Genomic DNA, 14,699 nt, shown 5'->3' on the forward strand with positions numbered 1-14,699 from the left:
TAACCTAACACTGATAACAATATAACCATGTTGGTGACCTCTCAGTTCAAAAAGGACGGTGTATTTCTTAAGGTCAAAGGGTTAAGGAATATTCTAACTGCAGTTCTCAGAACTTAGTATTTATTCTTTGTATGCAGTTATTATTCTGCAGTGCCATCCAAAACCACTTTAATAAACACAGTGTAAGTGCCAAACCTACAAAGGTTTTATCCAGTTAGCTTATAAAAACAAAGAGTAGATGTTTGCTAGTTACTATATGCACTGTCTTTCATATCAAGTGCATCCATGACCACATTTATACCAGATGAGCCCAGTTAAGATCATTTTCACATTTTGCAGAACTTTGCAACTGCAGTTCCAAAATAATTTGTGAGCAAGGCCTCTTTGGTTCATTTTCAAGCATTTGGAAAGAAGCTGTTTTTTTCAGGTTCACTTGCAGGCCTCAGAATGTTCAACACAGATTTCCAAGGAAAAATCTCTCTGAGGTTTAAGAAAGAGGCATATCGTTCAGAGAAGCAGCACAATTCTGTGAGCTAGTAACTAAATATAGTTACTATATATTCTCCAACAAGGGGAAAAAACGTCAGTCAGGATGGGGTATACGTCCCGTCTAGCCAATGACCGAGCACTTTCCAAAGTCAAAGCTCTGCCCTTTCGAGGCTGCCCGTTCTTCATCTCGGTCTTCGCCTGACAGAACGTGTCCTCTCCTGACTGACGTTTTACCTCAGTTCTATTAACTTTTAATTGCTGTACTGACCTTCCTTTGGACTGCAAGTACTGTTACTTTTATTTCCTGTGTGCTGGTTGCCTCGTTTAAAGCGTTTTCTTTCTGCCGACCTTAGCTGCGTGTAAAAGGCTGTTGCCTAGCAGCTTTGCCGCGCTCCAGCAGCCTCGCGCCTGTGTCCCAGGGTCGCGTTTAGTGCCGGAAGGCTAGCGACTGAAGAGCACCTCCCTTTCTCAGCTGTTTGGCGCAGGAGGCATTTACGACCCCAAATTTGCAGCGATTTGCCTTTATTACCAGGGGAGCCTTCCGCTTCAGTTTTTTACCGCTTGAAGCAATCGGAGAGATAAGGAGGCAATCGCGCATACGGAGGCATACGATCGCAGCGGTAGGACTTTGCTTTGCCTGGGAAGCCTTCCGCCTCAGATTCTGGCGCTTTAAAGCGATCGGGGAGATAAGGCAGCTTATGGGAAAAAACGTCAGTCAGTCCCGCCCTTGGATTCTTCCGGTGGTGGTGGGGGGTGATATTAATTCTTTATCGTTTCAGGAGGACACGGAGCACGAGTCCGTCGCTTCGCCTCGACGAAGAACTGGGGCAGCCTCGAAAGGGCGGAGCTTTGACTTTGGAAAGTGCTCGGTCATTGGCTAGACGGGACGTATACCCCATCCTGACTGACGTTTTTTCCCATGTTGAGAAAAGACGTATCAGGTAAGACCAACGTCCATTTAGTAACACTTCTATATTTAAGGATATTGAATAAGAACAGAGATTTATATTTTAAAAAATTGAGGGATTTTTTGCACAAGACTTCCAGTTTGCCAACAGGTTTGAGATTATGTAAAGTTTTGGAATGGGTTAGGCCATTGACTAACCTTTTCCGGACCAAGTGCCCAAAGCAGGTGTGCGCGCACATGAATGCGTGTGGCGTGCGCGGACCCCCAAAATGCAATGCATACACAGGTCCTCCCCCGCATGCGTCCCGCCTCCCTTGCATGCGTGGAACAGACCTGAAGACTAGTTGGCTGATGGGAGGCATGTGTGCACTTGTGGCGGAGCTAAACTGGGGCATCAACTCGCGTGCCCACAGAGAGGGTGCTGGGTGCCACCTCTGGCACGCTTGCCATAGGTTCACCATCACAGGGTTAAGTTATAAGCTAAAGCATATTCAGGCAATTGCTTTAGCTTTTTTATTAGATTTATATAAATTTATATAAAAGTTTACAACTAATGTCCCAAAGGTGTTTTTCCAAAAGGCGCTTTTCTTGGTTTCTTTCCTTGAAAACATTTCACTTTTCATCCAAGAAAAGTTCAGTGTTGGCAAACCTTTTCGACACCAAGTACTGAAATGGGAGTGCGCACACCTGGGGGAGCACCTGAAACCAGAAGAGCAGTTCCCCAGCACGCACGTGCGGGAGTGCCGGAAACTGGAAGAGCAGCTCCCTAGCATGCATGGACAGCTGATCTTCGTGCACACATGCGCACCACAAACTGGAAGACCAGGTGATCAGCTTCTTGGCGCATGCATGGGAACTGCTCTTCCAGTATCCGGCACTCCTGCGCAGGTGCGCCAGGGAGCTGCTCTTCCGGTTTCCAGTGCTCCCCCCAGCGCGCGCGTGCTCCTGTTTCGGCACTCGGTGCCAAAAAAGCTCACCGACACTGCAATAAACAGTTCATTAAAATTACAACCAAAATGTGGAGTCCTTGGTGCTCTCTGAGCTTGGTTGCTTGCCAGCAGATGTTTCACTACCCAACTACATAACATCATCAGTGCTAGCAAGTGTGAGGTTTGCTTCCTTCTATATGTAGTAGCATATTCTGCCAGTGTTGTCGGAGTTGTGTGATTTTCTCCTTGGTAGTTCCTTGACAAATGCAGCAGAGAAGCAGTATTTTGTTGTGCATATTGTATTTACATAGACTGTTGCACCAGGTTGTGAGAGGACAGATCTCCAAAGTTTTATTAGAAAATCTTCTGAACTTGTTCTAATATTGCTAATTAATTATTAAATTGATATCTTCCCACAACCAGCTGATCACTTATAGATAAAATCTGTCATATTTAGGCTAACCTAAATGTTACCTTTGCTTTGGGCCTGGATATACTAATTTTCTATAGGAATTACTTTAAATGGGAACCATTAAGTAAAAATATCTATTCTCAGAAACATTATTATTTATTTTAAAAACATATAGAAAACTGATAATTTTTTTCTTAGAAATAATGTTCTACAAACTTGGAGAGCATTATCATTGAAGGATGGTACATTATGATCAGTTAGAAAAAGGTGAATAGGTACTTGAAAAACATACTACTGTATATAATACGTATGTCAGCACTTCAACCTGCGTTTACTCTAGTGTTGACATAAGAAGGAGAAGCGAAGGCATCTGGAAAGGGACGGCTGACTTTTCACCTACTTATTTTCCCTGGAGATAATGCTTCCGAGGAGATGAGATGGGAGGGGGGAATTCCTTTGAGTTGGAGTAGATTAGGGGTAGAATGACTTGGAAGATGGCCAATGAGTGCAGGGGAGTAGGGAACAGAAAGGGAGGGTTTTGGGGCTGGACGTCAGTGTTGGCTTCGTTTGGACTCAGGTTAGGATGTCGTGCTCAATAAAAAGGAGTTTTTTTCGATTTTGTTTGAAATGCATTTTATTCGGGACGACCACGAAACTTGACAACGTAATTGCAGTTATGAAATTTTGAATTAGCAATATTTATTTTATTGGTACTTTACCTGGCACAGTGGCAATATATAAGCAAGAACAATTCCAACATGGCCCTGTTAAAGACAAGAAATGAAGAAGTAAATCTTAATTCTACACAGCCACTATTTTACAAATGGGTGTGTGCTTAAATGGAAAATATGCTTTATTTTGAAGTTAGAAGAACACTACATAAGTTCCAGAAGAATTTTGGAATAGCCATGATTTATCATAAAACAAAATCTGGAATGTTTTCGTTATTTAAGGAAACAAAATCTGGAGGGATCTCAAAGTGATTTTACAGGATAAGTAAGGTAAGGCTGGTGTGCCTGGGACTTCTCTCTCTCAGGAAATCATCTTACTCTGGACTCCAACCTTCTTAAGATTCTCTTCCTTCCCCCAGACACCGGCAGTGCCAATATACTGGCTTCAGGGGTGGGCTTCAAAAATTTTAGTGAGGGGTTCTCTGCCTGGTTGCTGGGTGAGCATGGCCATGGTGGGAGTGGCCTAGCTGGCTTCCTGCACCATGGCAGGGGAGGGGGGTGTTTTTGCCCTCTCCAGGCTCCAGAGGCTTTCCTCGAGCCTCCAGGAGGGCGAAAACGGCTTCCCCAGACTCTGGAGGCCCTCATCCCAAACTTCCGGTAGCCCCGTTTTTCCCCCTTCCCCAGCCTCCACGTGCACCCTGCACTTATCTGCATCCAAAACGGGCCGTGTAGGGACTTGTGGGTGGGGCCAGCCAGGAGTGGGATTTGGGGGTTCTCCAAACTGCACAGAATCTTAGCTAGAGGTTCTCCCAAACTCCTGCAAACCCCAGGCAGTCCACCCCTGACTGGCTTGTGCACTTGTTCCTTCTGGCAATGGTTTTTTACTATATATTTTCATATCACTTCTGCTCTGAACCTTAGAACAACCACTGTCTCTGAAAAAATACTCTTTTGCTCAATGTATGGTTCAAGAGATGTATGCTTCAGCTTGGGCATGGAATACTGAAATCTGGTACAGGTATGGAACATTTTGCATATCCTTATATGCAATATATTGCAACAAAATATTGATAGAGACATGAAAGCCAATGAATTACTAATTAGTTTGCCTCTGTCTTGTAGCTTGTAGTATACTTGCATGTATATGTGTATATGTGAAAAGTAATTGAGATTGCATGTTACTATATTACCCCACCACTGCAAAAATCCACAATTACATCTCCAGGTTTAGCCAGTTTTGTTACTAAAGCGATTAGATTGTTCAGCTGCTGTTGTTTCCTCAAAGCACGATCAGTAGACATCTTTCCTAAGAATAAGAAACAGAAATATAAAGACTGAGGAAAAAATGGTTTCTTTTTAGAATCATTTAACTGAGGGGTGTCAAACTTGTGTCGTCCCGTGACGTATCGTGACTTTTTCCCCCTTTGCTAAAATGGGGGTGGGCGTGACGCATCTGGCCCATGGGCCGTGAGTTTGACATCCCTGATTTAACTATTTATTCTGATTGGCAATTGATTTATTTTTAAAGTTTAGTTTTCAAGGTTGACTCAGCCTTCCATCCTTCTAAGGTAGGTAAAATGAGGACCCAGATTGTGGGGGCAATAAACTGATTTTGTATAAATATACAAAAGTATGAAGGCTATTGCTTAACACATTGTAAGCCGCCCTGAGTCTTTGGAGAAGGGCGGCATATAAATCAAATAAAAAAAAAAAGTTTAGCAGGAGTAGTTCGGATTTCATATGGTGAAAAAAGGAGAAAAGAATAAACTTGCTGAAAATGGCTTGTACCATAAGTCAGCTTTCCAAGTAAGCTTAAGTTCTGTTGATTTCTCTGACACATCCGTATAATTTTCTTTGCCAAAAAAAGTAGTTTGGCACTGCATTGTTCGAAGATATCTACTGACTTCCATTCTGGTCTATATCTTTATTATTTTCTGTAGAATCGCCACACAAATTCTAAGTGTGATCCCGATTAGCACTTGACAGAACTTCCTTCTCTCTGCTACCCTGGTTTCATCAGACAATATAATCTGATACGACAATAATCTGCACACAAATAAATTTATTTATGTGCTTTCAATTTACTAAGGATTAAATGTCAGCCTCTACTATTGTTGCTTCCTTACGCAACATTCAGAAGTCATAAAATACACTACATGGCAGATTACAATATTTCCTATTTCATTTTAAAGAAGAAATGTTTGTTCATCAAAATTAAGGTCCAGTTCACTTTCATTTCTTTTATTCAAGAAACCCACAATTAACAAGAAAACCAGAAATTATTTATCTCTAGCAGAGGTCCCACTCTGCACAGGTTCTCTTTAATCGAAGAAGCCAAGTTTTAGCTGCATCAAGATTTGCACGAAGCACATTGTTTACACTTAATTATAAAGGTAGTCCTTGAGTTACGACCACAATTGAGTCCAAAATTTATGTTGCTAAGTGAAACATTTGTTAAGTGAGTTTTGCCCCATTTTACGACCTTTCTTGCCACAGTTGTTACATGAATCGCTGCAGTTATTAAGCAAGTTAGATGGCTGTTAAATGAATCTGGCTTCCCCATTGATTTTGCTTGTCAGAAGGTCACAAAAGGGGATCACGTGACCCTGGGACACAGTAACCAATATAAATGTGAGTCAGTTGCCAAGGGTCTGAATTTTGATCACATGACCTGCAATGGTCATGTCACTTTTTCAGTGCCCTTTGAATGGTCACTAAATGAACTGTTGTATGCCAAGGACTGCCTGTAATCACTCCATTGAAGCTTATATATTTCAAACATGAAGCTTCCAAGCACTACTGAACAATAATGGCTTACAAAAAGATCCTCAGAAAAGATGGAAAGGATATATTTGGGTTCATCCAACTTTTTATTTCATATCCTTGTCACTCTCGTTGTAGCAATGAGCATATTATAGAATATAATTCAAAACTATTTATTTTAAAAATGCATTGTCTTGAGGCAGCAGAACCAATATGAATAGTATAAAACAGATTTTACATCCCTATAAATACAAATTTGATAAAATATCAGAGTCAGATTAAAAACGATGGCAACAGCAACAGTAGATTTTTTTAAAAAAAACCTTCCAGAGCAGCCTCAATAGGTTTTCTTTTCTCTCCCATTGGCTTTATGAAACGTTAAACTTTTACTATGTTTGGCGGTGTTCTGCAAATGGCTATAATTTATTGCCAAAACACAACCCATATTTAATGTTTGGATTTTTTGTGAAAAGCAGAATTTTCCTTCACAAACCTACAGCAATTTAGACAATGACCATAAACAGGAACTGTAATTTAAATCCATAAGAATAAAAACCAGACTTGCATATTAAAAGAATAAATTGGCCCCTAAGATAAAACATTTTATTTCTGAAATTCCTTCTGATTTAACTTGTCATGCAAGAACAAGAGCCAATGCATCTAAGTTAACTATATGTTGTGACTGTCTTTAACAATTTGAGGAATTTCCCTTAAATTAGTACCACACCTCCTAAAGTGTGGAAGAGGGACCATGAGAGACAATCAATGCTTGAAAAGCTGATTTAAAATGTAATTCAGGACAGAATGGCATTACAATGAGTCTGTTTTTCTTAACTCTTATTGTTTGCTTTAGTTCTTCTAGCCAAATTGTTTTCTATTAAGGTAAGTTCTTAAAAGATTTCAAGCAGGAGAAAAATGCTTTTTCCTATACAGCTTTTTAAATTATTTCCTGGAAAGGCCAAATGGTTATTAAAATACCTTGACACATCAAGAAAGAGAAGAGTATAAATCTAACAAATAAAATAAAACAATGTTCTGACTAGGTTCCCTTTCATAAACTTTATTTTTAATCTGGGAAACTAATTGAAATAAAATCAAAACAAACTTTATGAAAATAGCAATCAGTGAGAACTTCACTGAAGGGACAGTTTAATCAATTTTCTCCCCTTTGGTACATAATTTTATTTAATTCTCAAGAGACATTTCTATAACATCTGATAAAGCAATACATAACAACATACTTCTAAAGCTAATTTGAGTCATTCAATCTAATGCTTGTAATTTAAAAGTCCAAAAAGAAATGAACTTTCTTTCTAACTCTTTCTATTTAAAAATATTTGAAGATCTGACTATAAAAGTTTTTAAAATTGTTTTCTGTTTTCCTTTTTTGTATTTCTTAGTAACAATTTCTCATTTTCCTAAGCTGTATTTCTTAATTTTTTGATCTTGTCACTTTAGGTTAGCAATGAGATAGCAAATAGTTTGGACAAAGATTCATAAATAGCAAGAAGAACATATTAGATATACCCATCCATTATAACCAAGCCCCAGACCAAACAATAAAACATTCCCTTTTTCTGGTTTGCTATACTTACCCTGTTTTCCCCAAAATAAGACATCCCCTGATAATAAACCCAATCGGGCTTTTGAGCACATAGCAATAAGGCCAAGCACTTATTTCAGGGTTCAAAAAAAATAAGACAGGATCTTATTTTTGGGGAAACTTGGTACTATATAGTAAATGAATACATGTTTTAGGCAATTTTTTAGATGTCATAGATTATTATTTATAGTAGTAAATAATAGAAAACAATAAAACTGTTGTAAAGTTTCACAAATAATATCCCTTCAGTTACCCATCTTCCCTCTCACTTTAGAATTGAAATTAAAAATACACGAGAGAATCACTAATGGATCATTGGAAAACTGAGGGAATTCCTAGCCACTGTGGCTAATCATGTTTTGTTAGGTAATTAAAGGCATTTTCAAAGTCTGTGGGAAAGAACAATTCACCTTGTGGGAGTCATTTTACAATGAGTACCATTTTAACTCATCATACCCTTAAAAGTGTAAGACAAAATAGTATGGTGAAGAACACAATCTCTAAAATTCTGTCCCTGAGAATCAAGTAATGTTTCTTACTGACCACAGCCAAGAAGAAAATGATATTGTCATCATAATTAGTAACAAAATATCCCTACAATGCCAGCAACTTCTGACATCCCAAATCCAACTGTCACAAGAAAAGATAGTTTCTGGGTGAACTTTGGCTAGATATAAATAGCTGATTTTAACAGATAAACATAAAACCAAGGATAACATAAATCAAAATGATTGATTGACACCTCTTTCAAGAAGACTTTTAATGCCAGAGAAAAAAAATTACCACAAAATCAGAGAGCTTTAATGGCATTTTGAAGTTCTTGTTCTTGTTCTCTCCCTCCCTCCCTCCCTGTCTTCTCTCTCTCTGTCTTCCTCTCTCTTCTGCTCTGGAGAGAGCACACAAGTGACAATATTATGATCAAGACTTACAAAGTAATTAAAATATGGAATGGCTATTGTAATAGTTAAAAAGTTCTGCTTTTCACTATTCAAAAGATTGTAAATAGAATATATATTTATTTTAAGAATGTAATATATATATATATTACTTATATTTCCAAATGATGGCTACATTTTATCTCAATAGTTTTATAAATGTTTTAACATTCAGATGGATTTGCAGAAAACATGACAAAGTGGAATGATATTATACTGCAACACAATACAGTATCTAAGGCAAGTTACACACACAAAGCTCTTCTCAAACCCAGGATGGTATTTCTAAAATGTACTATAAAATCTGAGCCAAGAACCTGCTTATTCCTGAATGTTCCATACATGCAGTGGTAATTTATGATATGAACATAGTATAGTTACAATTACTAACTAGTTCCCAAGAACTAGCCAAAAACATAGGTTTCAATTGTATGCACGGACTACATTTTAAAAACAACAGCTCTACAGGTAGTCCTCCACTTATGAAAACAATTAAGCCCCAAGTTTATGTTGCTAAGTGAGACTAAGTAAGTTTTGCCTCATGTTATGAGTTTTCTTGCCACAATTGTTAGGTGCATCACTGCAGTTGTTGAGTTAGTAACACAGTTGTTAGGTGAAACTGATTTTCCTACTGACTTTGCTTGTCAGAATGTCACAAAAGGTGATCACATGACTTCTGGGACACTGCAACCATCATAAATATGAATCAGTTGTCAAGCGTCTGAATTTTGATTACGTTGACCACAGGGTTACTGCAAAGATCACAAGTGTGAAAAACCATAATAAGTCACTTTTTTCAGTGCCATTGTAACTTTAAACAGTCACTAAATGAATTGTTATAAATCCAAGTCTACCTGTACTAGACTTCAGCAGTCCAAAAACTTGTGAATGACCTACAGTTCTGTGGTTTAAGTAGATTTAATTTATAACACTGAACAACTATATGGCCTTTCTGTTTCTAATCTGGTCTATAAGGTACATATTAGAATGCTTTTCTTTTACTTATATTAATGGAAACAATAATTTATTACTTAAACTCAAAGTAGGTAATCTCACAAATACACATAAGAAGATACCCATTGTTTATAAACACCAGTAAAAAATTTACAAAATGTTATTTTAATTATATCATATTATATCTACTGTATCTATTTCCTGTGTTATGTCTGGACCATGGAGGCTTTTAAATATGTTCAGTCTGTTTTCTAACTACTTTTCAGGGCACTAATCTAAACAGGATTGTTAAATGTTAACTGGCTGTATTTAAATTAATAGTACAGTCTGTTCTTATAGATATTAGGACATGACTACAAAAGAAAGTAACTATTTTGGAAGTTTAGGATATCTAGTTAGTTTAATATTCAATTTACATATTAAAATAAAGAGCTAAGTTTGGTATTTCTTAGTCTTTTTGTGGTCTAAACTCAACAAGATACTGATAATTCCACTGATTTGGTCTGCAGACCTATTTCATATCAGAAACACAATGCAACAGAGACATTTTAATGCTTTCCCTAATGCAATTTCTAAATAAAAAATCCATTCCTTGAAGCTATTTTCCCCCCATTTTGTAAACTTAAAGGCAGTTTTGGAAACCAAACAAAAACAACCTACTTAGGCTTCTAGATCATTCCATTTTAAAGCACCATAGCATTTAATCCTGTTTATACTTGAACAGCTAATATGAAAGGCAGAATCAAGCTTGCCAACTATGATGTTACTGTGTGAACTTTTGCTGCTGTGCTTATGAATTAAAAAAAAACAGCAGGAAATTGTGTGAATACAATATGCCAAGAAATTTCTTTCTTGGCTTACAATGCGTTAAGCAATAGCCTTCATACTTTTGTATATTTATACAAAGTCAGTTTATTGCCCCCATAATCTGGGTCCTCATTTCACCTACCTTAGAAAGGATGGAAGGCTGAGTCAACCTTGAGCCTGGTGAGATTTGAACTTGCAGTAATTGCAGGCAGCAGATGTAAGTGGATGTTAATTAGTCTGCTGAGCCACCAGAGCTCAAGGATTCAACTAGGTATTGATAATTATCCTCTACTTGCATTGCTTATAAAGATTATAAAGCTGAAATGCATTTGGGTAGACTCAGATACTTGCTTTCTCCAATGCATGTGTGGGGAACTGCTGTAACCTTACCTGAATGAAACCTTAACAATAATAACAAAACAATAATCCACATAAATGCAGCATACATCAAGCTCCTATGCCCAGTTGATAATGTTTAATAAAGGATGAGGTCAAGCCCAAATAGCAGCTTTCAAGATGTCATGTAACAAAATACCTCAAAGAGCTGCAATAGATATAATGACATACCTAGGAAAAGAGATCCACTATTGTATCAGTAGCAGACAATTGGATAATAGAAGATTTTGCAAATATTTAATTCAACCAATATATTATATGCTGTGGTAAAATTGATTAGGCATGCCATGACAAACAAAAAGATGCCAAGACCCTTACCTTAACTTTAACCCTAACCCTAAATTGGAAACAACTTCAGCAAAAAGTTAATGAGTAATCTCAAATCCACTTTTCTCTTTAAAAATTCATAGGAGCTATTCTTAATCCACAAATTCTAAATCATTACTGGTTGTGCAAAGGCAATCACTAGTAAAAACCCTAACCAGATAGATGTCTGATAAACTCCAAGCTGAAGAAACTGGGGTATGAGGTAGACATTTTGCAAACCTTTTAAACAGGGGTGCAATCAAGCAGATTCTGGAGAACTGGTAGCGGAAATTTTGAGAACTGGCAAATACCACCTCTGGCTGGCACCAGAGTGGGGTGGGAATGGGGATTTTGCAGTATCCTTCCCCTGGAGTGGGGTGGGAATGGAGATTTTGCAGTATCCTTCCCCTGCCACACCCACCAAGCCACGCCCACCAAGCCACACCATGCCTACCAAGCCACGCCCACAGAACAGGTAGTAAAAAAATTGGATTTCACCATTGCTTTTAAGAAAGTGCTGTGGAAAGGAATGGAGAAAGCAGTGGACTGTAATGCTCCATAAGAGCATAAAATGTATCGTATTTTTCGCTCCATAAGATGCACCTGACCAAAAGATGCACTTAGGTTTAGTGGAGGAAAACAAGAAAAAAAATATCAGGTGGAGCCTGAGAGGACCACAGATAGGTGTCCTTTCATGTGCCAGCTCTGCCTATTGACTCCTGCACTGTGGAAAAAAAACAGAAGAGGCAGGCAATGACAAAGACAGAAGAGGCAGGGTTAAGTACTATAAAAGGACCCGGCTGCTAGTCACCAAAGGACTGGCACCGTCCACCTTTTTTTTGGGGGGGGGGAGTGCATCTTATGGAGTGAAAAATATTGTAATGCTAAAAGGTAAATTGAAATGGATAAAAAATTAGTTTATGAGAATCGTGAATGGAAATCTTTTGTTTCACTTAAAGTCTGAAAAGTTTCCAGCTGGCATCATCAATGGACTGAGTTTTAATTTAGTTTCAGTCATAAATTTCCAAAATATTATTTATGAAAATATAGGAATTTCGATCTCCCTGCTGTCAAATATAGGGAAGAGTGCTTGATAATATCTTGATTCTCAATGGACCATGTGAGAATGGGGCTGATTGAATAATTGTATTCTAACTTACAGACCAGAGAAAAGTATGGTTATGGGTCACCATGAGTTACCATAACATGTCTTGACCTTACAAGCCAGTTTTATAAAGTTCTGGTAATGAATATTAGAGTCTTACAAATAATTCTCTTTCAATAAAGTTGTATGAAATAACACCTGAATGAATCCCACTGCAGATTTTTTGCGCAGTCATTACCTATCATAGATAACACTATAATGTTGGCCATACAGAAGAACTGGCACTAATAGGAACATTTTTGATAGACAACATAACAGAAATAATGGACCAGAATAATTAAAAGGAAATAAACAGCTCAAATGAAGTGAGTTATTAAGGAAAAAGGGAGAGATTGTTCTTTCATGTATAGCATGGCTATTTCTAATCAATTGTCCTTTGTATTCACTTTGTCACATGAAATAGTCTTGGATGAGAGATTGAGCAGAAGACTACTATTAAATTTCAAATCCTTTAAATGGAAACGGAAAAGAATAATCCTTGAATGAGATTAATTATCCACGTAATAGTGTGTGGGTCCTTATTGTAAGATATGAAACTATTGTGACATATTTTATTCAAAAAGCGTATATCACATGGCACAGCCTGCACAGTGGTTATGTTGATTTGTTGTTTCTTTTATACTGACCGTAGTTAAAGACCATATGTACTGTATGCTGTTTTTATTGTTACATGGTTTTGTACAGTTTGTTATTAGATATGCAGAGTCATAAATTTACGCCGTGCAGAGTCATGAAGTTGCGATGGGAAGCTATGTGATTGGAAACAATAATTGAATAATATAATTTGAAGAATCCATTACAGAAAACATTATGAGATCCCTAAGATTGTGACTAGTCACTCTGTAAGACTAGACACTATGTAAAACAATATTTGGTCTGACTGTAGAACAACAATCTTATTACAATCGTGAACATCATATAATCTCCCAATCGCGAAATAAAAAGATTCTATTTAAACCTTGTCTCAGTTACACTTGAAAATAAATTAGGGCAACAGACTTTAATAAATAGGGCTAATCAGCCTTCTCTATTTTCACGCTCTGGGTGGAATTCAAGCGCTAGAATTCTCATCAATAGCTATTCTACTCAGAGATGCTAATAATTGATGTTCAAAATACAACAGTCAAGAATTGTTATTAACAATTATGAACTATTTCTTAAGATCATTAAAATGTTGCCAATTTTTTAAAATAATCATATGTATGATTATGTATCTGGGGTGGAGTGGTGGCTCAGTGGTTAAGATGCTGGGCTTGTTGGCTGGCAGCCCAGGTTTGAGATCCGAGTGCCAAGCAACAGGGTGTGCTCCCATTCTCGCCCCAGCTCCTGCCAACCTTACAGTTGGAAAGCATGCAAATGTGAGTAAATAGGTACAACTTCAGTGGAAAGGTAACAGAGCTTTGTGACATCATGCTGGCCACATGATTGTGGAAATGTCTTTGGACAGCTCTGGCTCAATGGTCTTGAAATGGAGATGAACACTGCCCCAATAGTTAGTAACGATTAGCGGAATAAAATCTGCAGGGACTCATTTACTTTTTTTTATGATTATACATCACATATATGACAAAGTATAACTAAGTCATCATTTAATTGCTTGTATGTGTCCATTAAACTTCTGAATATTAATACACATACACAATTCTTGGAAACAGTTGGAAACAAACTTGATTTTTTAATAAAAGATTTGGGACAGGCTGGGGTTTTTTTAAGGAAATATTTTTGCCTTTTTTTACCTTGCAACTAGAGTTTTGACTGACACCTAGAAGTTCATCATAAAACCATCACTAAAAATGGCAATAAGGATATGTTATGCTAAACCAATTGGGTTATATCCAACTTTACATGAACAAACTTTTGCAAGTGCAACACAATTTCCTCTCTCTGTGTTCCTCCCCACTTACCATCCGACTTAAGCAGAAATAAACTCAAATCTTCCTACCACAAAATTGTGCAAGACAGACTTGGAAGTAACTTTGCATTTTACAGATGCCAGTTAAAATAAAAGAGAACTAATCTCTCCAGGAACATTTTATCTGATTCTATCAAACTTGCTGAAATGCAGCCAAAAAAAATCAACCAAACAAACAAAAACGTCTGCATTTTTAGATTTGACCCATGATGGTGATGAAAATATAAGAATGGTAACATGAGTTTGGCAAATATTTTAGTAGTATAGAATTAGAATATTGAGTGAAATATGACAGATCCAAAATTTCTGGAGATCCTTATTCAGAAGTGATAACATGGAACCATGGAAATGTCCTTCTAAATGCATAATGCAGAGCTACAGATGTTGTTCCATGGTTCTGCTCTTTTGTAAACCAAAGATGTGAAAAACTTGTACAGAACGAAATATAAC

At 37.5% G+C, this 14,699-nt stretch overlaps 1 protein-coding gene across 1 annotated transcript in view; it reads right to left on the minus strand.

Annotated features, from left to right (window-relative positions):
• Positions 1-14,699, minus strand: part of GSTCD (glutathione S-transferase C-terminal domain containing) — a 39,538-nt gene that overhangs the window by 11,016 nt on the left and 13,823 nt on the right. The window contains exons 7-8 of the mRNA XM_070948477.1: positions 4,599-4,714; positions 3,457-3,501 (exon numbers count right to left, since the gene is read on the minus strand). Coding sequence (XP_070804578.1) covers positions 3,457-3,501; positions 4,599-4,714 — 161 coding nt within the window. The remainder of the gene's footprint in view (positions 1-3,456; positions 3,502-4,598; positions 4,715-14,699) is intronic.

This window comes from Pituophis catenifer, unplaced genomic scaffold (genome assembly GCF_029215685.1).
Source record: "Pituophis catenifer annectens isolate HBS135680 unplaced genomic scaffold, rPitCat1.0.hap2 SCAF_8, whole genome shotgun sequence".
NCBI classification, from domain to species: Eukaryota; Metazoa; Chordata; class Lepidosauria; order Squamata; family Colubridae; genus Pituophis; species Pituophis catenifer.